The sequence below is a fragment of the Heloderma suspectum genome, chromosome 3 (genome assembly GCF_057233095.1).
Source record: "Heloderma suspectum isolate Gila_16-S chromosome 3, 16-S_ref, whole genome shotgun sequence".
In the NCBI taxonomy this organism is placed as follows: domain Eukaryota; kingdom Metazoa; phylum Chordata; class Lepidosauria; order Squamata; family Helodermatidae; genus Heloderma; species Heloderma suspectum.
The window spans coordinates 97219204-97244733 of NC_139460.1; the positions used below are offsets into that span (position 1 = coordinate 97219204).

The 25530-nt window shown below is 43.1% G+C and overlaps 2 protein-coding genes and 1 long non-coding RNA gene across 11 annotated transcripts in view; 2 read left to right on the top strand and 1 right to left on the bottom strand.

The window, feature by feature from the left end:
* RPGR (retinitis pigmentosa GTPase regulator) overlaps positions 1 to 16363 on the top strand; it is a 57621-nt gene extending 41258 nt beyond the window's left edge. For 5 of the 7 annotated variants that reach the window (XM_084843945.1, XM_084843948.1, XM_084843943.1 and 2 more), the window contains 5 exons: positions 1557 to 1763; positions 2051 to 2257; positions 4892 to 4931; positions 8525 to 8625; positions 14073 to 16363. In XM_084843945.1, the coding sequence (XP_084700071.1) occupies positions 1557 to 1763; positions 2051 to 2257; positions 4892 to 4931; positions 8525 to 8625; positions 14073 to 14297 (780 nt within the window). In that variant the 3' untranslated portion in view covers positions 14298 to 16363. Of the gene's footprint in view, positions 1 to 1556; positions 1764 to 2050; positions 2258 to 4891; positions 4932 to 8524; positions 8789 to 14072 lie in introns of all 7 variants that reach the window. The other 2 variants (XR_014789146.1, XM_084843946.1) reach the window with 2 other exon arrangements.
* LOC146349989 (uncharacterized) overlaps positions 1 to 23821 on the bottom strand; it is a 32632-nt gene extending 8811 nt beyond the window's left edge. For both annotated transcript variants that reach the window (XR_014789148.1, XR_014789147.1), the window contains exon 1: positions 23603 to 23821. This is a non-coding gene — a long non-coding RNA (uncharacterized LOC146349989). The remainder of the gene's footprint in view (positions 1 to 23602) is intronic.
* SRPX (sushi repeat containing protein X-linked) overlaps positions 23706 to 25530 on the top strand; it is a 53383-nt gene continuing 51558 nt past the window's right edge. For both annotated transcript variants that reach the window (XM_084843951.1, XM_084843952.1), the window contains exon 1: positions 23706 to 24063. In XM_084843951.1, the coding sequence (XP_084700077.1) occupies positions 23994 to 24063 (70 nt within the window). In that variant the 5' untranslated portion in view covers positions 23706 to 23993. The remainder of the gene's footprint in view (positions 24064 to 25530) is intronic.

The window sequence follows — 25530 nt, forward strand, 5'->3', positions numbered from 1 at the left end:
TTCTCTCCAACTTTTGCCTTTGGCCCTGCCCACCACTGAAATGCAGTCCCAGGGGGCTTCTCTGAAATGGAGTGAGGCCTGACAGAAGTTCAACATCCCTGGTGTATAGGATTGCAAGCCTTGAAATCATTACCCATGTTCCTTGCAAATAATTGCCATGGCAATGTATAACAGTTGCTTAGATTAAAATTCCCTCGGATTTTAGTTGTCAGCAAACTGAGCCATTCAATTCATTTAGGGCGGAATCCTATGCATCTTTAGACAGAAAAGAAATCCTACCATTCCCAGCATGCCCCAGGTAGCATGGCTAGCTGGAGGGATGCTAGGAATTGTAGGTCTTTTTTTCAGTCTAAACATACATAGGATTGCGCCCTTATAAGTATATTACTTTGTTCAGCTAAACCTGTTTTATAACAGACAGTCCTGAAATTAAATATCAAAAAATCTAAGCTAAATTTACATTAAAACAGGAGCCTAACATCTGTATTGGAGTATGAGGAAGAAGAGGGCCGCGGTGGCTTAGTGGTTAAGACGCTGAACTGCAGACTGGAAGGTCGGCAGGTCAGCAGTTCGAGACCCGAGTGCTGCGTGACGGAGTGAGCTCCCGTCTTCAGTCCCAGCTTCTGCCAACCTAGCAGTTCGAAAGCAAGAAATTGCAAGTAGATAAATAGGTACCGCCTCGGCGGGAAAGGTAACAGCGTTCCGTGCATCTCGGTGTTCAGTCATGCCGGCTGTTCCTCATGAACAGCGTTTCATGAGGAAGAAACCTTTTGAAAATGTTACCATTCTTATTTCTTGTATCATAAAAAACCTATTCCCTGGGAAATCCATTGACATTCTGCTGTTGCATCCACTTTGGACTTAATTTCAGCAGAATTGTTATAACTACAGTATATACTGTTATTAATACAATGCTTGTTGAGTACTTTCTTTACAACATTTTTTTCTGATATTTCACAGCAGAGATTTCTTCATATACTTTCCCCCCATATTATCTCCAAGCTGATATCTATTTAAAAAAAAAAGAGTTGAAGCCCCTTAAATTAAAGGGCTACATTCTTTTGAGAGACACTGTCAGATTGTGTGGATTGTGTTTTAGCAGTCACAGAGATAATTTAACTTGGCTTGACTGTGGAACTTACTATGTTTTGTGAAAACCAAGCCTATTTGCACATTTGAAAAATAGAGATATGAACTTTAATGCTTACAAAACTTCTCAAAATTCTTGTGAAATAAAGAATTGTTGCTGCATTATGGGATTGCTATCTGGGAGATAAGGGATTGAATTCAAAACACAGTGATCTGGCAGTCTGAGCTGGAATTCAGTGCTTATCCATTCTGTTGAGGTCATTGATTAAAACAGTTTGCTATGTGACTGCTCCGTAAGTTCCCAGAAATCTCTGTAAATGTTCTTCAGTTCCTTTAGAAAAACCCTTTAAATGGTGAAGTTCTGGATTGCAATGTCTGACCAGTATGAATGAGTGATATGGCGTTAGGAAATTTTTATTCATTCTGACGATTATAGGCTATAAAGTATGTCTTCGATGATATCACAGGATCAAAAATCATCTGATGAGGAAGAGAGTGCTGGTGACGATGATGCTGATGAAGACAATGAAGAAAAAGAAGGAATGGACAAGGAAGATGGGAAAGAACAAGATACAGCACACCATAATGATAATCAACTACCTGAAAATGAGGGACAGAGCAATAAATTATTTGAGAGTGAGGAAAAGAATCAGATGGCTACAGAAACAATAGAGGTAAATCATTTATTCATATTGAACTTCTTGGGAATGTAATGGTATATATCCCATAATCCATTGCAATGTTAGACACGTGCCAGAAGATAGTTTTGCAATGTGCTTGTTGCATTTCCAGATTTCTCTGTAAATGAAGCTCTTACAATCGTTTAAAAAAATCCTTTAAATACTGGGAGTTCTGGATTGCTGTTATCTAACCACTGTGAATATTTGATATGGGACTAGGAAGCTTTTATTCATTCTGCTGAACATAGGCTATAAAATTTCTGTCTTCAATGATGCTACAGGATCAAAAATCATCTGATGAGGAAGAGAGTGATAGTGGTGATGACGACGATGAAGAAGACTATGATGAAAAAAATGATACAGATAAAAAGGAAGAGAAAGAGAAAGCAGAACATGATGATGATGATCAAGCACCTGAAGATGAGGGACAGAGCAGAAAATCATGTGAGAGTGAGGAAAAGAATCCTATGAATACAGACACTATAGAGGTAAACCATTTGTTCATTTTCAGCATTGTACCTCTTGGGCATGCAGTGGTTTATTCTATCCCCTTATCCACTGTACTGTTAATCATGTGCCAAAATTGAGCTGCAGATTTGCTCTAGCATACTATCAAGGTAATATGCTGAATAAAATTTAAACGTACAAATTCAAGAGATCTAATTTAGATTTTGCCACCATTCATTCATTCATTAGCAATATGAATTTACAGAGTAGAGGGGGACAGGTCCCAGCCCCTAGAGCTTATCTAAAATTCTACATAAGGGAAACAACAGAGGAAGGGGAGATGAGTAAACAGGGAAGCAATGTGCAGTTGTTTCAGCAACATGTCCTTGGGCTTGGCCGCAGGCTACGTTACAGCTCGGCATGGGAACTAGGAAGTTTTGAGGAGGGATCGGAAGGAAAGAAGAGAGGTGGCCATTTGAGTGTTCTGAGAGGCAGTTTCAAGCATATGACAACAGCAAGGGAGAAAGGTTGGAGTCTTTTGAGGGTACTGGAGACCTCTGAACATTGCAGGATGGTGTAGCTAAAAGCATGAAGATCTTCATGTATTAGAGGATATAAGAATAGAGAGCTGGAGGGTTGGGCAAGGCAAGTGGTGCAGAGTCTGGACTTAATGGTCTTATTGGGACTTTAGATGGCCGTCCATATGTATTACTTCAGTTGTGAAGTGCACAACTAACATTTCTCTTCTCTGCCTCCCCCCCCGCCCACATACACACACACACATACACACACACACTGCCATCCCATGCTTTACAACGGCTTCTATATTCCTGACTTGTTAGAGCAAATAAACAAAAATAACTGCTTGCCAACCCTAATAAAAAATAGATACTCTCAGCATATGCAGTTTTGCTTTTTAAACTCAAATTATTGCACTATCATGACTACTGCAGTAAAATGGAGTTTGCTTCTGCTGCCCTAGCGCTAAGCACATTTACTTGGGAATCAGCACCATTTTGTTGTATAAAAGGATAATATGGTAAAATGAGCATCTGTAACCACGTTCATGCAATGTTGCTTCCCCTACTTATAAAATGTCTTAAATAAGAAGAATGAAAGGATGCTGAAGCAACCAGCATCAGTCCTGGTGGTCCCCAGCATGCCCATGCCAGACCAGGTACTGCTGCCTGTTTGCTGTTGCTGCCATCAATTCCTGTTCTCTGGGGGTCATCGGGGACCCTGAACTTTAGTTCTGAGGCCTGTCCTACCTGCACCACTAGGCAAGGCCATGGAGGGCTCTGAAGTTAAGGACAAGCTGCTTGTAGTGGCTCCCTATGTGCTTCCGAGCTTGATTCAAGGTGTTGGTTTTAACCTATAAAGCCCTACATGGCTCGGGACTACAATACCAGATGGAGTACCTCTCCCGACATGAACCTGCCCATATTCTATACTCCGCATCTAAGATCCTCCTCTGGGTGCCTCTTCCAAGGGAAGCTTGGAAGGCATGAACGAGGGAGAGGGGCTTCTCAGTGGTGGCCTCCCAACTGTGGAATGATTTCCCTGACAAGGCCTGCCTGGCGCCACCATTGTTATCTTTTCAGCGCCAGGTTAAGACCTATTTCTTTTCTCATGGATTTGGCAGTATATGATGAGTTTTTAATCAGTCCTGGATTGGTCTTATGGTTATGGAGAGATCGTTCAAAGTTGTTTTTGATATATGTTTTCTTTGTGTATTCTGTTTATTTGTGTATACTGTGTGTTTTATGTAATGGTTTTTAAACTTTGTATACTGTTTTTTAAAATGTTTTTAATCTTTGTAAACCGCTCAGAGAGCATCAGCTTTGGGGTGGTATAGAAATGTAGTAGTAGTAGTAGTAATGTGCTGAATCCCTCTCAATTTTCATTGATTTGAATACATCAGATTCTACAATACAGGTATTTTCTACCTGTCAGACGTTTTTGTGCTGTAGCAATGAACAACCGTACAATATATATTTGTGGATTTGAAATTAAGACAGCAATGCTATGGTCCCTGGGCAAGCGTCCATAGGACAGCTTGGAAAACCCCTCCAAGGTTGGAGGCAGCACTCCGACCTCAGAAGCAAGGAGTCAGATATCTGACTTCAGACCCTTCCCTCTCACAGCTGGAGTGGAGACAATCACCCCAGCTGCTTCTCTGAGGTTGGAAAAACAAACTAGGAGGAGAAGGAAATGGGGTATTCTAGTGGGCAGGGAGGGGAAGAGCCCAGAGAGGTCAGGATACAATTTATCCTGAGCCCCCTCCAGCTTCCTTCCCTCCCCTTCCACCCCCCACCCCCGCTAAATGGGCTAAAAAGCCCATTTAGCAGAAATCACCCAAGACCGAGGATGGGGAGCTGAAGATCGCCTCCACCGCTCCTCCGGCCCTGCTGGCTTCAGCCCAGCAAGACATAGGAAATTCGGAAGCCTCTGAGTTTGGATGCTTCTGAGCAGTGAGGTCTCTATCAACAGGCTTGCGCCATAAGTGATGTTGCAGTTACCTGAAAATAGGAAAGTGTATTTAATTTTCTTTTAAACAACAAGGTAGTGTAGTTATTCCTTTTAAACGTTTCTTTTAAAAGGTCACAATGAAATATTTTATTCTTACAAATATTGTAACATTATGATTTCTTGTATTATTATTCTTTTACTTTTAGAAAGAAGAGGCCATTCCAGAAAAAGACACAGCTAAGCAAGGTGGGACCAAGTGTTCCAATTTACTTTCAACATTTAACTTTTTCACATTTGTTTCTAGAAATATTGAGGAGTGTGGGCTTCTGCCCAGAGGAGATCAGTGTTCTCTCTTTCTAAAAAGAGTCCTAACCCTTTCTGGATCGGTAGGTGTTATGTCTGCGTCTTCTGTCACAGCTTCTGCAGCTCACCACAGCTTTTATGATAAAGGGATAGCAAATTCAAACAGAGAGGTAGCAAAACCTTCAGATGTCATTGGCTGAGGCCTCTCCTAGATCCCATCTGTTGGTGTACATTGCGGCCTCAGATGTTGACATCAAGATGCATATTGGGTAGCAGACTCTGGTAGTTATAGGGCTAGTTATAGCTACTTGAATTTCAGTTTCTTGCAGGTCTGCCAACTGTGTAGTGTCACCCTTAGGAGAATGTTGTTGCAATTCTAAACTTAGGGAGACTGTAGGGACTTAGAGGGACTTTCTTCTGAGTGAACTTGCACAAAGTTGCACTGTGTGTCCCCTCTGCAAATAGTTAGATTATCATTAATGGCCTTGTGAGAAGATAATAAAATCCTGACCAAAGAAGATACTGTCTGTCCTTCTTATTCTGTTGTAGGCATGATACGGGGTGATAGGTTTCAAAGCATCAGTGTCAAAATGCTTAGACGCTATAGTTCAAAGAAAGCAAGGTGGAAAGTTTTGATTCTTACACGACAACATTCTCCATAACTCATAGTTTATTTTTATTATTACATTTATATCCCATGTTTTTCCCCCTTGCAAGGAACCCAAGGTGGCTTACATGGTCCTCCTTGTCTCCATTTTATCCTCACAACAACTTGGTGAGGTAGGTTAAGCTGAGAGTCAGTGACTGGCCCAAAGTCACCCGGTGAACTTCATCACTGAGTAAGGCCTAGAACCCGGATCTCCTGAGTCCTAGGCCAACGCTCTAACCATTATACCACACTGGCTCTCCATATGTTGTTATGTTTTATACTTCCTACAATTTATTGCTTATGCATTTACAAGAAGATTGGTGTGGACTGCTACTCCTAGTCTATTTTATGTGTGTGTCCTTGCCTTGTGTCAATTGATCCAATTTTGTGTGAGTTGATGGGCAACTCTGTGGGTCAGTAGAGAAGCTCCTCCCTCCTTAGTTCCCATGAGCCATGTGCTCAAGGTCACCTCCCTTTAATGAGCCTGTCCAAAAGATGATAAATTGATATTTTGGAGGCATTAAGGTAGGTAGCCTTGATGGGATTGCCATATTTTTTTCCTTCGGGGGGGGGGGGGGGCTCTGATTTACCCTTAATTTTACAGTTGCTGCAGAAGAGTCAATGCCCGTCTGCCCTTGCCACACTGTCATTATGGTCTGCTTTGTGCCGGCTAGCAAAAACTGAGCCCTGCCAATTTTAGAAAGAGAGACAAAACATTGTTAATGCCAACTATATTAACTACATAAAATTCTAGGCCAGTTGCAGGAAACGTTCTGTAAATAGCAGAGTTGTCTTAGATCTTGTTTCATTCTGCACTGTTGTAATTTTTGAAATGGAAAAAAGCAGAAGTTGCCTTGCCATTGTTTTACCTACTTCTGAGTATGAAAAAAAATGTACTGTTAGCTGCTTTTCATCTTACAAATAAAATCAAGGACTGAACACAATATTCTAGGCTTGAAATAAACTTATAAATCCTAGAGGAGAGGATTGTGGAGAGGAGGAGGAATTTCCAGTGTCCCCTTGATGTGACCATCAAGCCTTGATTCCAGCTAACTCACAGGACCTTCTTGTCGCTTCTTTTAGTTCATTAGCCCTATATTTGTCCCTGGTTGGTGACAAACACCAAAGAATACACTAAGGTCTTGATCCTCCAAATATTGCTGGAGCTTAGGTTTATCGTGCAGATGGTAACTACGGAATCTCTGGAGCATAACAGTGGGGTTTGTACCTCCAAGATCCTTTTAGTGTCAGTTTGCAGAGCCATCAGTCTTTGAAAACTGTTATGGTAAAGAAGGTATGAAGAAACAGCAGGCTTAAAGGAGCAGAGGGAGCTGTTTTGCTTTTCAGTCAACAAGCCAACATTAAGTGCGTGCTGTTCTACAAAATGAGCCTATCTGTGCTTCAGCTAGCCAGTGGGATCCAAACACTACATTCAGACACAATGCCTGGCAGTGACATGTGAACCACTGAAAACTCAAGAGGTGTTGGAGACTAGTGATTTGTCTCTTGGGTTGCTTCCAGACAGAGGGCTGTTCGCATTCCCATTCAAAAAACTATGTGCAGTTATTCTTTCCTCCCTAACGGGTTTTTTGTGGAAAGAAAAAAGACAGAAGAATCGTTAGGAAAACATGGGAGGGTTAAGGTGGAAGACAGCATCATCTGAACCCTCTGTAAAATTCTGTAAATGAGGCAGGAGAATTGCACAATAAAAGCCTTGTCTGAAAGCACTCTTATGAGGGATTATATTGACTCCTATGGAAAACGATAACCTACTGCAATCTGGGACACAATTGCGATGGGGGCAAAATTTGTCCCTCTCCAGGTTCTGGCGACCCTAGTGTCGGTAGGCAAGTTTTCTCTCCAGCTCCACAGTCTTCCCAATTGCACCTTGTTACTTTGGTGGCAAGGCAAGCTCTTCCACCGATGCATATGAAAGCAAGTGCACAGCATTGCTACTTCGTCTCTTGTTTCTTGTGTGCTTATGCCATGTACTCCCTTACAAAGGTGCACTGTACCGAAAGTGTTGCATAATCCACAGAAGGCAAGGAGTTATCCATAAATCTATGATAAACTAACACAGTCTTGGGGCATGCTGTTTCAGTGCATCTGATCCTTGCCATATGCACAGATAGTCCACTGTAACAATCCTAGCTTAATAAACTATTCATTAAACTGGGAATGAGCGTCTTGCCCACACACTCCCCCTTGGCCTTCCCCCTTTCAATAGTTGTTACTTTAGAGTTTAAACCACAAGTTCCCATTGTGCCCAAACTGGGAAACTGTGACTTAATCCTGGGTTTCAAATAATATATACATCCAGGATGATAGGAAGCCAGGATGAGCTGCCTTATTTCAAATCAAACAGTTAGTCCATCTAGCTCAGTACTGTCTACACTGACTGGCAGCGGCTGTCCAGAGTTTCACAGGGGTCTTTCCCAGCCCTGTCTGGAGATTCCAGGAGTTAAGCCAGGGACTTTCTGTTTCCCAGACACTATTTACTGACTTAGTCATGCACCGAAAGAGAGCTAGAGGAGGACTCTGCCATGTGGAGATGCTCTTAGTAATGCAGATAGTCCTCTGCTAATTGACAGCTCCGAAACCTTCAGGAACCTTATTTGGTGGGTTATTTCCTATTTTCTTGCTTTTATGTAGAGCATACCCTGCCTTCTGTCATCTGTAAGATTTTTAGACAAAACATTTTACATGTCCAAAAAAACTAAAAATAGATAGGAGCTAAATAAAGCTAAAATCCTTGAGGTTTGGCTAGACAGTTTCAGCTTAACTGAATGTCCCATTAACCTCCACATTTAATATGAAGGGCTCATGATTTTAAGGTTGTTGAAAGGGGGTGTTCTAAACGTGGTGGCTAATTTATTGTTATTTTTAGAGAGTGAGAAGGCTGAGGTTTGTGCTGCAAGCAATTCTTCACAAGCAGCTACAGGCAGTCATGACAGAACATCTGGAAGACTACTGGAGAAGGCGAAAAGGGTAAAAAAAAAAAAGAATAAAATGTAATCCTGTGCAACTTGACAACAAAAAGAAAGAAAATTATTATACCTGACGCATACATGGAACCATGTAAACAACTCTCCATCCCATTTTATTTATATCTTTTGTGTCTTCATAGGACACTTTCCATTATCTCTTTTGGGTGAGTTATTTGCTAAAATGTGTGGGAATCTGTCCCTATGAAAGCAGAAACTGTGGGAAATGGCAAAAGCAAACAAACACAATGCTTCCTAGCATGCATTCTAGCCCTGTAGTGCAGGCTAGAGGAGTGGCATGGACCGAGGACAGGTGCAATTACAGAAGGGTCACTTTCACTGAATCTGCAGGAGTTTAGCATGATGGCTCCCTGAGAGTCAGTTACTATTTGATGTAGGGCAGGTGAGACTCAATAATGATTAACCAAGATTGCTGACTGAGTGTCAGCTACTGCTTCATGTAGGGTACCTGACTCTGCAGTAGTGGGCGAGTGCCTCAATAACAATCTATATTTGTGAATTACTAGCAGCATAACTGAATGTAGGTCATAACTGTCATGATCCTGCTCATCTGAGGGAATTTGGCCACTCCCTTTTGTCATGGGGTCTTGCAATTCGGACTAAAATCTCTTCCTTTGGACTACAGCTAGAGGTGGACAGATCTGTTAATTTAATCTTCTGTCAGATGGTCAGATTTTCAGGATTAAGCTTGTGCCGTCATGTTTCTGCATAAGTTTTCAAGTTTTATTTTTAAGTTCGCAGGGAAGTGTGCACATTTTTGTGTGCATTTTTCCAAATATATGCATTTTTCTCAGTATTTTTCTATTTGTGTAATGCAGTTTTGTGTCCAGCGTCCTCCAATGCACACATTTGGTGTGCACTTTCCACTAACATGCACATTTTATTTGAACTGCATCGCCAAGCTTGGGAAAGTGTGGATTTCAGCATACGATTCTGTCTTGACTTGTTTATTGGCTTGGGAGATACAAATTAGGTAAATTTGTATGAAAATATTGACAGAAGGAATTTCCCATCCATCCCTAGCTACACCATAGAGTTAGTGTGCTTTCATAAGAGACCTATCAATTATTTCTCCTATAAGAATATAAGAAGAGCCATGCTAGATCAGACCAAGGGTCCATCAAGTCCAGCATTCTGTTCACAGTGGCCAACCAGGTGTCAACCAGGAACCCACAAGCGGGACATGAGCGCAACAGTACCCTCCCACCCATGTTCCCCAGCAACTGGTGTACATAGGCTCACCGCCTCTGGTTCTGGAGGTAGCACATAGCCATCCAGAATGCCATTGAAAACATTGCTTAGGAGAATATAAGGGCAGGTTTGTGATTCCACTCCTTGGGAGTGGAGTCTTTCTAGCCTCACCCATTACCCACTCTTCTAAGACCAGTAATGTTATTTAAGCCTACAATCTGTGGGGATATTATCAAGCTTCCAGAATCACACCAGCCTAGAGGATCTAACCAAACCCAGTATTTTTATTGATAAAATACACAAAGGCATAATCAATTGCAGGAAATTGCAGAAAAGAGACTAAAAATGAATGCAAGTCTACTTTATTTACTCTGGTTCTGCCTAATAGGCTAAGGATTAATACTTACATACTCATAACTGGATTGGAACCATGATGGAAAGCATTTTCCCCAGATGGATGATGTCTGGACATACACCCCCTCATAGTAAATACATCCTTTCCAAAAGGGTGGTTTTGGAGATGGAATTTTGCTTTGTTATTCCTGGCCAATCCATCTTGGGATCAGGGCTTAGTGCCACTTACAGATTAGGCGCTGGCCAGTAGAGAGGTAAGCTTTGAAGCTGGTCCTTCCAGCCATTTTGCTAATTGGTGAAGACAAATAAGGAAGAAAAAGAAAAACTGCCATAAGAGTGAAGTCCCATGAACGATCCCCACTTAGGTGGGTGCTTATTGCTCTAGTTGGTGTTGTGTTTGCGAGGCTCCATGGAACTACTAGGGCTTCCTGGATCAGTCCACTGTTGTTGCTGTTTTGGGGGCAGTTTTAATTTTAGATAGTTGATGCATCAAAATCCCCCCCCCCCCCCGGAGTGGCAGACAAGCTAATCAGGAAAGGGTTCAATCTGATGGCACAGAAAGATATCTGCTGTCTGTTGGCTCATAAGTTATTATTTAGGGCGTAATCCTGTCGGGTTAGCCAGCTGCCTCCGAAGTCGGAAGTGGGCACTATCCTAAGCAGGGCAGGTGGCGCACAGAGGGGATCCTCCGCATGCTGCCTGTCCTACTTTTGTGGCTAGATGGCCAATTTTGGCCATCTAGCCACAGCATGTTGGAGTGGGTGGGAGGAGGCTGCACGGCACATAGGAAGCCGCACAAGCGGCTTTTGCATACTCCTCCCCTCCCCACTCTGTGAATGGCTCCTAGTCACCCGCTCCGCCTTCTGTTTCTGAGAACAGAGACTGGCAAGAACTGCACTTACTATGAAATCCACACTAGGTTCCTCAAGTAATATGTAAATATGACATAACATGGAATTCTAAGTGCAGTGTTACACTTGGTTATGTTTCTAATGCTTGAATCTTGCTTGGCTCCAGGGTCCAGCTATTTTGCTTTCAAATTATTTGAAAAATTATAGTTAAAAAGTTTCATCCTTACATCTTGGATAAAGATGATCCCCAACAATGGCTCAAACTAACCACCAACCAACTTGTGAGACATTTTTGAACAAATTGTTTGGATGAGACATGTCAACAAAATATATTTGCATATTACCTCTGAATGAATAATTTCAAAAACCATCCTGTAGATTTAAATGATACTGAAATTGGAGCCGGGCTTTAATATTGGATAGGTGCCTCTACTTAACTTAGTATGGAAGAAGTGATCTATCAAACTGGGTAAACGAAGACCATTATACACATTATCTTCTCATCTACAATAAGCTATGCAAGTTAAAATATTTTAATGAAAGACAAAATAAATTGCTATGAATAAATATATATTATATTACATTATATAATAGAAGCAAAGTAAAATGTTAAAAACTATTTAATGTATACTTGCTAGTTCATACAGAAGGCCGTGTAATAGATGAACAAGCCAGGGAAAATGGTCAGTATGGTCAATGAGTAGGGAGGATAGGGAGGGGAGTTTCTTATGCATCTGTGTACATTTTATCTCTTTCTGTGCATAGAAGTTATGGATAATCCCAGTGGAAAATCATGCTTCCATTTTGGGTTATTTATAACTTGGTGTTATTTCCGTTTGTGTGTTTAGAATAGAGGTACCACCTTGGAATTTTTCTGGAAACAAACAGTGACTGTGTTCGGATGAGACAATAACCCACGATGGGTTAAATAAACCATAATGGTTTATTTAACCTATCTTGGGTTATCATGTTGTCTGCCGGGAATTTTTAAATCCACTATGGCTTATTTGGACAAAATAAGCCACTCTGATAACCCACGGTCTGCAGTAGGGGTTATTTAACCCACTGTGGGTTATTGTGTCATCTGTTAGGCACCATGGGTTATTTTGCTCACCTACAGAGTTGCGTAGCAAGAGCAGTTCGGATTGCTGTGGCCACTCTGTTTTTCGCTGGAGTTCTCTGTGTAATGGAAGCTCCCTGACAGTTTGCTGGGATGGGGCGAAAAGTGAGCATGTTTTTCCCCTATACCCCCATTTTCCCCTATTCTGCAGTCACCTCTTTTCCTCTTTTCAAATTATTTTTCCTTTGCACTTTTGCACATTTTTTAATTTTAATTTTTCTTTTGCACATTTTCGCAACTGCAGTATTGGGAACACATTAAAGCCTCTATGCCAGTAATGTCTGTGGGGAAAAATGCGCAATTCTGCTTTAGCACTTTAGTGAGAAAGCACTGTAGTGCTTTAGTGAAAGAGTGCTACAGCTCTGTATGAGTTTTAGTCCTGATCCTGCAAACCCCCAGTTTTATAGCTGCCACCACCTTTTTGATGCACTCAGGATTTTCAGTCCTCTGGGGTAATTGCGCAGAGTTTTGATGGTGGATTGGGTGCCTCCTGACTAGGGGAGGTTCTTTTGGTACACACAGGATTTTTACTCCTTTAAGAGTCACCTGAGATTTTTGCTCCTTTGTCAGTGGGTGAAACAGCACCACTGCTTGGGCGGGAGGACTGCAGCAGGGCAGGGGATGACTGAGATTATGCACGGTAGCTTATTATCCCATTTGCATGGTGAGGTATCATGGACGATTTAAAAAATAAGCTACTGTGAGTAGCTTATTAAGTCACCATGGCTTGAAGTGACATCCGAATGCAGCCACTGTGACTTCCATGTTCAGTACAGTACCTAACAGTCTCTTGGCACAAAACATTGAATTATAGTTTAAATGAATTAAATGAAACTATTACATGACATGGGAGCATTTACCTTGATTTCAGCAGAAGGTGCTAATTGTTCCTTGTTGATAAGTTACTTTGCACTTTTGACTTGTTTGAAAATAGGTTATTATCCTCCTTGCTATATTCTCTTTGCTTAGAGCCAATCCAAACATGCAGAAGCAGTATGATACAACTCTTTCTAAACTATATAACATCAGACTACCTGTGGGGGGGTTACTTATTTGAATGTTTTTCTACATTTGGTGTTGTTGTTTTTTAACATGGAATGCTCACATAAGGAAGAAAAGTTTTAACCTAGATTTCTCCCTGATGTATTAATTTCTTATATACACAAACATACATGGAAATGTCTGTTATCATATTTGTGTATGTTTGAAAAAGTTTTATGTGACCTGGTTGTGTGATCTATGAATGTCCAAGGTACTGTGCTCCTCCCAAGCCTTTCTAAAACTTTACAGATATATAAAGCCAAGTTTCTTCCAGGTATGTGTGCTTAGGATGGGAACTAACCAGCCTTGCTGACATGGAAAACAATGGCAATAACTTGTTTAGGTAGGATAATTTTACAACCAAGAGTACAACACACCAAATATGTTTTTCAGTCTGAAAGCAGAATAAGTTGCTGGTAAGCAAAATAAGTCTCCATTTATTTTGAGAGCATCATCCTTTGCAGACTACTTGGATGTTGTAAACAGACATCTGTTATCAATTAGACTGTTGCATAATGCTTTGTTTGTCTTATAATAATTCATTAGGAATGTTACTTCTTTATCCTACTTGTGTTGGCTACAGTCACAGTAGTTAAATGGCTTAAGAATGCAATAATATGTAAACTTACTTGGAAGTATGTCCCATTAAACTCAGCTGGAGTTCATTCTGAGAAAACATGGCTCCAGATACATGGATCTGAGTGAGACTTGCAATCATCTCTCTAGATATCTATATTGTTTCATATTTTCTCAAGATAGGTGTAAAGTTGTCTAGGCTGTTTCCATTTTGGCTACTTTATATTAAACATGCTCAGTTTACTCGGTTGTTTTCAGAGTTGTTTCTAATTGTATGTGTGGTGTTTTTTGTTTTAGTTTTCTTTTTTTAAACGAAAGTCTTCAAAGCAGAAGAATGCACACAGCTGTGATGAAAACAAACTTGAAAAGCTACCTCAGAATGAACAGGAAACTGGAAATCAAGCAGATGTATTTGAGGAAAAGAGTAAAGATGAAAACCAGAACCATACCAGGGAAAATCAAATTGAACCACCACCAGCAAATCGGGACAGAAAGACATCCTCTACCTGTGTAATACTTTAATACTGAAATGTATGATGCTTGCATATATGTGATGTCACAGCTGGCAGTTTGCAAGCAGATATTGTAGTTTATACTTGAAAACAATAATGGTATATATGTAATGATTATGTTGATGGGTTGGGTTTGGGGGTTTTTGTGGAAAATTAGCATGTTCAGACTGATTTATTTTGATTTTGGACCAACTTCCTAGTATTTATTTGTATTCATAACTTTAGTTATTGCAACAAATACGGATATCACAGTCTTACTGAAGTGTTGTGGCCTTAACTCTCAGTGTTTTAATAAAAATATATTTTTGTACATCAAAAGTTGGAATAAGGCATTTTGTTATTTTTTCCTAAACACATCTACAACTGTAAATGTACATTGTAAATGCTGTTTTGGTTCAGGAAGGTAGCCAGAAGGAGGATTATTTAAAATGCTTATTATCTGGCTTGTTTGACTTTCAGGAGAAGCAATAAAGCTCGTAAGCATTTAAAGGTTCTGTGTCTCTTTAGCAAAATAGATTATACTAAGTTAACTATGCGTACAGACAATTGTTTCTGCAGAGCAATAGGAGTAATTCCCCCATATTACCATGATTTTAGCTCTGAACTAGCTTTGATAGCTTGAAACTGTTCCAACATAATTTGGGGTGGGGTAGAGAATAGTTGGCTGAAGTGAAAAAGTCTGCTGGCTCTGACTTCCAGTTTCCTAATTGCTGTCCCTACCTCCTAGTCTCCTACAAGTCTTTCAAATGGACTAAAACTGAGCAAGCAGCTTCCTTAAAGGAATTTGTATTTTTAAAAAGAACAAAACAGCAATACGGAAAACAATATTAAAAGCCAGGATGGACTGGGGGGAACCTTGTAATGTAATTGTAAAATGTAATTGTGCTTTGAATGGCAGAACATTGCTGTGGGGCTACAGTTGCTATGTCCTCTCTCAGATGTGCTTGTCCCTTTAAAAGCTAGGCGATAATACAGTCCCTGCACCTCCCACCCTGCCTCTCCTTACACTCTCTGGCATGGTACAGTAAGCAGGACTACTACACAGCAGGCCAGAGAGGATGGTGGGCAGCAAGATGGGAGGTGCTGTGGCTTCATGATCTTTTCATGCATTGTAGCTTTCAAAAAGATGGCCACTCAGGAAGGAACCTAGCAACCACACACACACACCTCACAAAACTTTAAAAGCTGCTTAAGGGCACAATCCTATGTATGTTTAGACCCAAAGTCCTAGTTGTAGGACCTTTCTTCGGTCTAAACATGCATAGGACTGTGCCCTTAAGCAGCTTTCAAAGTTTCTTGAGTGTGTGTGTGTGGTTGCTAGGTTCTTTCCTGAGTGGCCATCCTTTTGAAAGCTACAGTGCATGAAAAGATGACTTGAGTATTGTGTCTCAAACATTTTTAGATACCTGCCCTACTCCAGCAATTCCTTATGGCATGCCTATTCCTTTCTGAACATAGATATGCTTGTTCCGAAACTAACAGTGGAGCCCACATGCTGAACAGCCCTAGATTTGCATTGACACATAAATCTTGGATAAGTGTGATGAATTCCCAGTCAAATCTTTGTCTGAAAGTAGATACAAACAGAATGTGAGAATGCTTCCTTGGAGGAAAAAGCTTCAAACTGCCAAATCATTGTAGAGTCCTGCAGTTCACTAAGCAACATTGATCTTTTCCTTTCCAGGGTACAGTCTCCACCTGTAACTAGTTCCCATACAACTGGTATTAGGCAAGGGGAAGAACAGCCAAGGCCCCTTCACAGGTCCCGAGGGACCTCATCACTATCTAGGTTTCATTCCCCCCCCCTTTCATGTAAACTGCCAGTGTTTTTACAGAAATGGCTGAATACTTCATATTCTGGAATGTGCCCCTTTTGAATGTTAATATGAGCTAGGAAGTGGAAGACAACAAATGTAGATTTTTTATGTGAGTTAGGAATGGAAAATGTAAAACACGATTTGAATTTAGAAATGTATCATTCATTCATAAGATACTGATGGTGGTAACGCTATCTTGACTCACAGCATTGTGACCTGCAAAAAATCCATATAGCCTAACCAATAAAACTGAAAATTCAAAGTGCCATTCTTATATTACATATTTTGCCATTTGACCCCGTTATGTGTTGTTTTCAGCTTTACCTGAGCTCCTAAGACATGGCCAGAAGTCCTATTTTTGTTACCCATTTGGCTTCAACATTTTTTGTAGGCCCCTTGCCAGCCAGCCACACTCCCTCTTAGCATTTCTATCAGCATATTTCTTCTTAAAGTGGGATGCTCTTTATATTTGATCATGCTGACATTATATGATAGCATCAGCATGAATTTATCAAGGGCCTTTCCAACCCAGCATTTTATTGCCAATATGTGTACAGTTGTTACTCAGTTGTTGTGGAGGAGCCAAGTATCTTTCTTCACAGTAGGTGCTTCTCTTCCCCTTCATGGATCACTGCCTTGTTGTGGCGAAGGGGCTTGTGTAACTCAGTGAAGCCATAAGCTATGCTGTGCAGGGCCACCCAAGACAGACAGGTCATGGCGGAGAGTTCTGACAAAATGTGGTCCACTGGAGAAGGAAATGGCAACCCACTCCAGTATTCTTGCCAAGAAAACCCCATGGAACGTATCACAACGCTAAAAGATATGATGCCGGAAGATGAGCCTCTCAGGTCGGAAGGTGTCCAATATACTACTGGGGAAGAGCAGAGGGTATTTCCAAGTAGCGCCAGAAAGAGTGAAGTGGCTGGGCCAAAGCCGAAAGGACACTCAGCTGTGGATGTGTCTGGTGGTGAAAAGAAAATCCGATGCTGTAAAGAACAATATTGTTTAGGAACCTAGAATGTAAGATCAATGAATCAAGGTAAGCTGGAGGTGGTCAAACATGAGATGGCAAGATTGAACATCGACATCCTGGGAATCAGTGAACTAAAATGGACAAGCATGGGCGAATTTAATTCAGGTGACCATCATATCTACTACTGTGGGCAAGAATCCCTTAGAAGAAATGGAGTAGCACTCATAGTCAATAAAAGGGTGGGAAAAGCAGTACTGGGGTACAATCTCAAAAACGCCAGAATGATCTCAGTACGAATCCAAAGCAAGCCATTCAACATCACAGTAATTCAAGTCTATGCCACAACCACTGAGGCCGAAGAAGCTGAGGTTGATCGGTTCTATGAAGAGGCTGTCTGATGAGGCTTTACAAGTAGCTCACGAAAGAAGGGAAGCGAAAAGCAAGGGAGAAAGGGGAAGATATACCCAACTGAACGCAGAGTTCCAGAAAATAGCAAGGAGAGACAAGAAGGCCTTCTTAAATGAACAATGCAAAGAAATCGAGGAAAACAACAGAATGGGAAAGACTAGAGATCTCTTCAAGAAAATTGGAGATCTCAAGGGAACGTTTTGTGCAAAGACGGGCATGATAAAGGACAAAGAAGGCAGGGACCTAACAGAAGCAGATGAGATTAAGAAGAGGTGGCAAGAATACACAGAAGAACTATACAGGAAAGATCTGAATGTCCCTGATAGCCATGATAGTGCGGTCACTGAACTTGAGCCGGACATCCTAGAGAGTGAAGTCAAGTGGGCCTTAGGAAGCATTAGTAACAACAAAGCTAGCGGAGATGACAGTATTCCAGCCGAACTATTTAAAATCCTAAAAGATGATGCTGTTAAAGTGCTGCATTCAGTATGTCAACAAATCTGGAACACTCAACAGTGGCCACAAGACTGGAAAAGGTCAGTTTACATTCCAATTCCAAAGAAGGGCAACGCCAAAGAGTGTTCAAACTACCGCACAATTGCGCTCATTTCACATGCCAGCAAGGTGATGCTCAAAATCCTACAAGCTAGGCTTCAGCAGTATGCGAACCGAGAACTACCGGAAGTACAAGCTGGGTTTCGAAGAGGCAGAGGAACTAGAGATCAAATCGCCAACATTCGCTGCATCATGGAGAAAGCAAGAGAATTCCAGAAAAATGTCTATTTCTGCTTCATTGACTACGCTAAAGCCTTTGATTGTGTGGATCACAACAAACTGTGGCAAATTCTGAAAGTGATGGGAGTACCAGACCACCTTACCTGTCTCCTGAGAAACCTGTACGAGGGTCAAGAAGCAACAGTAAGAACCAGACATGGAACAACCGATTGGTTCAAAATTGGGAAAGGAGTACGACAAGGCTGCATATTGTCACCCTGCTTATTTAACTTATATGCAGAGTACATCATAAGAAATGCCGGGTTGGATGAATCAGAGGTCGGAATTAAGATTGCTGGGAGAATTATCAACAACCTCTGATATGCAGATGATACCACCCTAATGGCAGAAAGCGAAGAGGATCTCAAGAGCCTCTTGTTGAGGGTGAAAGAGGAGAGTGCAAAAGCTGGTTTGAAACTCAACATTAAAAAAACGAAGATCATGGCATCTGGCCCCATCACTTCCTGGCATATAGAAGGGGAAGAAATGGAAGCAGTGACAGATTTTACTTTCTTGGGCTCCAAGATCACCGCAGACGGTGACTGTAGCCATGAAATTAAAAGACGCTTGCTCCTTGGGAGGAAAGCTATGGCCAACCTAGACAGCATAGTAAGAAGCAGAGACATCACCTTGCCGACAAAGGTCCGTCTAATCAAAGCTATGGTTTTCCCAGTAGTAATGTATGGCTGTGAGAGCTGGACTATAAGGAAGGCTGAGCGCCGAAGAATCGATGCTTTCGAACTGTGGTGCTGGAGAAGACTCTTACGAGTCCCCTGGACTGCAAGGAGGTCAAATCAGTCCATCCTAAAGGAAATCAACCCTGAGTGCTCATTGGAAGGACAGATACTGAAGCTGAAGCTCCAATATTTTGGCCACCTAATGCGAAGAGAAAACTCCCTGGAAAAGACCCTGATGCTGGGAAAGACTGAAGGCAAAAGGAGAAGGGGACGGCAGAGGATGAGATGGCTAGATAGCATCACGGATGCAATGAATATGAACTTGAGCACGCTCCGGGAGAGAGCGCAGGACAGGAAGGCCTGGCGTGCTATGGTCCATGGGGTCACGAAGAGTCGGACACGACTGAACGACTGAACAACAACAACAACAACAACACCTTCTAGAACTAACACCAAAAAAAGATGTCCTCTATATCATAGGGGATTGGAATGCTAAAGTAGGACGTCAAATCACCGGGATAACAGGCAAGCATGGCCTTGGTGTACAAAATGAAGTAGGGCAAAGGCTAATAGAGTTTTGCCAAGAGAACACGCTGATCATAGCAAACACTCTTTTCCAACAGTACAAGAGGTGACTCTACACATGGACATCACCAGATGGTCAATATCGAAATCAGATGGATTATGTCCTTTGCAGCCAAAGATGGAGAAGCTCTATACAGTCAGTCAAAACAAGACCTGGAGCTGACTGTGGCTCAGATCATGAGCTTCTTATCGCAAAATTTCGGCTTAAATTGAAGAATATAGGGAAAACCACTAACCCATTCAGGTATGACCTAAATCATATCCCTTATGAATATACAGTGGAGGTGACAAATAGATTTAAGGGATTAGACCTGATAGACAGAGTGCCTGAGGAACTATGGACAGAGGTCCGTAACACTGTTCAGGAGGCAGCAACTCAATCCATCCCAAAGAAAAAGAAATGCAAGAAAGCAAAGTGGCTGTCTGATGAGGCTTTACAAGTAGCTGAGGAAAGAAGGGAAGCGAAAACCAAGAGAGAAAGGGGAAGATATACCCAACTGAATGCAGAGTTCCAGAGAATAGCAAGGAGAGACAAGAAGGCCTTCTTAAATGAACAATGAAAAGAAATCGAGGAAAACTGGAAAGACTAGAGATCTTTTCAAGAAAATTGGAGATCTCAAAGGAAAGTTTTGTGCAAAGATGGGCATGATAAAGGACAAAGAAGGCATGGACCTAACAGAAGCAGATGAGATTAAGAAGAGGTGGAAAGAATACACAGAAGAACTATAAAGGAAAGATCTGAATGTCCCTGATAGCCATGAGAGTGCGGTCACTGAACTTGAGCCGGACATCCTAGAGAGTGAAGTCAAGTGGGCCTTAGGAAGCATGACTAACAACAAAGCTAGCGGAGAGGACAGTATTCCAGCTGAGTTATTTAAAATCCTAAAAGATGATGCTGTTAAAGTGCTGCACTCAATATGCCAACAAATTTGGAACACTCAACAGTGGCCACAAGACTGGAAATAGTCAGTTTACATTCCAATTCCAAAGAAGGGCAATGCCAAAGAGTGTTCAAACTACCGTACAATTGCGCTCATTTCACATGCCAGCAAGGTTATGCTCAAAATCCTACAAGCTAGGCTTCAGCAGTATGCGAACCGAGAACTACCGGAAGTACAAGCTGGGTTTAGAAGAGGCAGAGGAACTAGAGATCAAATCGCCAACATTCGCTGGATCATGGAGAAAGCAAGAGAATTCCAGAAAAATGTCTATTTCTGCTTCATTGACTATGCTAAAGCCTTTGATTGTGTGGATCACAACAAACTGTGGCAAATTCTTAAAGAGATGGGAGTACCAGACCACCTCACCTGTCTCCTGAGAATCTTGTACAAGGGTCAAGAAGCAACAGTAAGAACCAGACATGGAACAACCGATTAGTTCCAAATTGGGAAAGGAGTACAAGGCTGTATACTGCCGCCCTGCTTATTTAGCTTATATGCAGAGTACATCAAGAGAAACGCCGGGCTGGATGAATCACAGGTCGGAATTAAAATTGCCGGGAGAATTATCAACAACCTCAGATACGCAGATGATACCACCCTAATGGCAGAAAGCGAAGAGGATCTCGTTGAGGGTGAAAGTGGAGAGTGCAAAAGCTGGTTTGAAACTCAACATTAAAAAAAACTATCATGGCATCTGGCCCCATCACTTCCTGGCATATAGAAGGGGAAGAAATGGAAGCAGTGACAGATTTTATTTTCTTGGGCTCCAAGATCACCGCAGATGGTGACTGTAGCCATGAAATTAAAAGACCCTTGCTCCTTGGGAGGAAAGCTATGGCAAACCTAGACAGCACTGTAAGAAGCAGAGACATCACCTTGCTGACAAAGGTCCGTATAATCAAAGCTATGGTTTTCCCAGTAGCAACGTATGGCTTTGAGAGCTGGACTATAAGGAAGGCTGAGCGCCGAAGAATTGATGCTTTCGAACTTGGTGCTGGAGAAGACTCTTACGAGTCCCCTGGACTGCAAAGAGGTCAAATCAGTCAATCCTAAAGGAAATCAACCCTGACTGCTATTTGGAAGGACAGATACTGAAGCTGAAGCTCAAAGTATTTTGGCCACCTAATGCGAAGAGAAAAGTCACTGGAAAAGACCCTGATGCTGGGAAAGACTGAAGGCAAAAGGAGAAGGGGACAGCAGAGGATGAGATGGCTAGATAGCATCACCAATGCAATGAATATGAACTTGAGCACACTCCAGGAGAGAGCGGAGGACAGGAAGGCCTGGCGTGCTATGGTCCATGGGGTCACGAAGAGTCGGACACGACTTAATGACTGAACAACAACAACAAGGTGCTTCTCTTGCAGGGAAATGGCATTTTCCACACATGAAAATCTCAAGACTTGATCAGGTAGAATGCAATTTATATCCCATTTTTAGTCCATTGTTTGGAGTGCTGTGTAAATTGTGGTTGTGTATCATGGTCGCTGTTGGGGTGGTACTCATGATGATGCCATCAGTGTACATGGTGCTTTAGTTACATAGGTCATGCTTGGGGACTACAGCTTGTTGCCTTGGTCTTTGTTTTGTAGCATCTCACAGGATTCTATTCTGCTGTTTATTATCTACTTGAAACTTTTGGGACAGATCATCTGGAGATTTGGAGTCGGTCATCAGGGTGTTCTAAAGCATTGTCTGGAAATTGCAGTGGGCTTGAAGAGAGTGAAGAAACAAAACAGAAGTGCTCTTGGTTAGAAGGACCTCTCATCTGGCAACAGGATATGACCTATTTTGGATGAAGTTCCATTCGGCTTGAACAGGGGAGGCCCTGTTATATGTCCTAAAATTCTCTGTCCTGGAAGATCTAATTGGCCTTTCCCTTAATGGGATTCAGTGCCAGGATAAAGCTGTTTTTTGTCCAGCAGGCCTTCAGCCCATTGTGAGGTTTGAATATTACACTCTTGGCTCTTCTTTTGTTCCCTGTGATCTGAATATGATGTTAACTGCTGTTTTGGTTTTATTTTTTTATGTATCTTTGTTTATAGATTGTTTGTGAGCTGCCTTCAATGCCTCATATTAGCATAGAAAGGTGGGAAACAAGAGTTTTAAATACATGTTTAAAAGGCAATAGCCAAGTCTCGGCTCCCATGAAGCTTACAATCTAAAATAGACAGTGGGGGAATGGAGGGACACAAATGTAGGCAAGTCTCATTACATGTACTTAAAACTTGGTTTGGAATAATCAGTTGTCAGAAATTTCAAGGGACAAGTGGCAACACATACCTGTGGTACACATAAGATGCCTTTGATGAGCTATCCAGACTGCCCTGCCATTTTGCAGCTTTAAAAAATTGACTTCTTTAAAAGCTCAGCAATCCCTGAGCCTTTACTCCAAGCCAGGAGCATCCATAAGAAGAGCCCTGCTGGATCAGACCAAAGGCCTATCTAGTCCAGTATTCCATTTCCCCTAGTGGCCAACTAATGCCCGTGAAAAGCCCACAAGCAGGATATGAGAGCAATAGCCATCTCTTGCTGTTGTCTCCCAGCAACCGGTATTCAGAGGCATGCTACCACATATTACTATTACAAAGCTAGCCTGCTCTACCATAGTAATGTTCTATTTCTTGACTTTTTCTCATTTAAATTCTAGGGAGTGCTCTCCTCTCCTCTGACCAAGCCCGGGAATGTGCACTCTACTGGGAGGAGGAGAGGGGGCTGCTAAAGGATCCCCCCCCCGCCCTTGCACCCAGAATATGGGGCAGGATACTGTTCTAGTTGTACTGGGCCAGGGCTAACGCAAGCAAGCAAGCATCCTGTCTTTCTGGCCTGGAAAGGCCCCAAGTCTGTCAGAGGCAGACTGACCTTGAGCTTCTGGCCCCTCTTTTTGCCCGGTGGTGTGTGTGGCCGCCGTGGTGTGGATTACAAGCAGGGTTAGTGGCGGGGGCGCCAAGGCGGGAGGGAAGAGAGGCAGCGGTGCCTCGGTGGCAGGAGGCGAGGCGGGACGGGGTTCCGCCGGTCCCTTCCAATTTCCAGCTTGAGGGGGTTCTCTCCCTCCCGCCCCACCACCTCCGCTCATAAATTAAGCCACCGAGTCTGCAAAGGGCGCCGCCGCGGGAGGAAAATCCTGGAAGGAAAAATACCTTTGAAGCCTCAGTGGAGGCGAAGCGAAGCGGGCGGGGCGCGCAAAACCAAACCACCCCACACAAAGCGGCCGGGGACTGGAAAGGAACCCGGAAGCCCCGAGAGCGGGGCCAGAGCAGCGCGTACGACAGGAAGGCGGGCCCCCAGCAGCGGGGCCACCTCGGCCTCCCCGCGCAGCCCGCAGCTCCGCTCGGCGTCCGGCGTCCCGGGTGGGGGGCGGGGAGCGCTTCAGCGCGCCTCGCTGGCGGGAACAGGACGAAGGGGAGGAGCGTCCAAGGGGAGCCCCGCAGCCTGCGCGGCGCAGGGCTCGGTCCTTCCGCCGCCTGCTCCGGGCTCTCACTTCGGCAGCCTCCGAGCGGGAGCAGGACGCCTCGGCGGCGGCGGCGCAACATGAGGAGCCCCTCGGCCCGCTTGGCTCTTCTGCTGGCGGTCGGCGCCCGCTTCTGCCTGGCATACCAAGGTAGGGGGCTGAGAGGAGGGGCAGGGCGAGGGGCCCTTCGCGTGTGCGGTGCTTCTGTTGGAACCGGGGGGCGGGGGCACGTCCCCACAAGGAGCCCTCGAGGAAAGGGAGGCAGCAGCTGTTCTTCGACGGCGGCGACCTGGCGGTGAAAACGTCTCGACGACGGAAGGAAGGGCGTCGAGGAGCCGCGGGGCGGGCGGCAGCGGCGCCCCCTTCGCTCTGTTGTGTGAGGCGTGCCGAAGTAAGGGAGAGCAGTATCTCCATTGTGGGATGCCCTGGCATCGGGCGCATCCCTTCAAACAAGGAGCATCTGGTAGTCCTGGGGCGAGGGGAAGCAGCCGTCTCCGAAAGCGCTTGGAGACTGTAAGAAAAGTATTTTAAACTAAAACCCCGTGCATGTTGGCGCCCTGCCCGTGGTGAGCGTGTGACAGCAGCCGCGGGTGAAGTGCTTGGCCGTGGCAGTGTAACACGGGAGTGAGGCCATAGGTGTGCAGAGTTGGACATACCAGGCGAGTGCACAGCTGGCATTGCTCATTCATGGATTGCATTGTGTGGTGAGTGTATTTCGTACATGACAGAGCATGTATGGATGAGATATGGGCAAGCACTTTGCCCGTGGCCATTCTCATGTATGGCCTTCAACCCACATACAGGGTTAAAGTGTTAGCACTCCGTTTAAATGTGATGCCTGGTGTGGAAACCAGACCCGGAGCTGTGTGACCAGTGTCATGGCTAAATTAAGTTGTTGCATCAACTTGTGAGGTATTAGCACACCGGCATTGCATACTCCCAGCCAGATCCTTGCGTGCTGCATGCATAGGCCCTGGAAACATATCACACTGTCCACATGGATCCTCTTCAAGTGTTTTGTTTTGTTTTTTTTAGCATGTCCAGTGTCACGTTTGAAATCAAGCCTCAGATAAATACATTTGGCATGGCATGTCAAAAGCTGGATCCTATGCATGGCAGCAGATGAATACAATCAGTTTGCCATGTCCTGAGAGCCAACATACACAAGTTTTTCTGTGGCTGCCATGTATCCAGATGTGTTAGTAAACCTGAGTATTAGCCTCTTCTTCCTTCAGGATAGTTGCACCCTGTTGGTCCTGTATAGTAAAGGTTTGGTCCTTTGGGCCAAACATCTTGTCTGGTGCTGTGTGGCTGAATGGGTTGCATGCTGAGTTCAAATCTCTGTCAAATCATAGTCTCCCTGGGTGGCCCTGGGAAAGTCACTGTCAGCCTCTGTTCTGTAAAATGGGGTTTCTAATGAACTATCTCAAAGGGTTTGTTTGTTTGTTTGTTTGTTTACTAAATTTGATTATCAACTTTCACACAAGAGTTACAATGCAGTTAAAAAAAATAGAAATAAAACAATGGTAAACCAATTAAAAACAACCCAAGTAAAACCAACAAGGGTTGCTACAAGGATGAACAAAATAAAACTAAAAAATGCTTCACTTGTTAAAA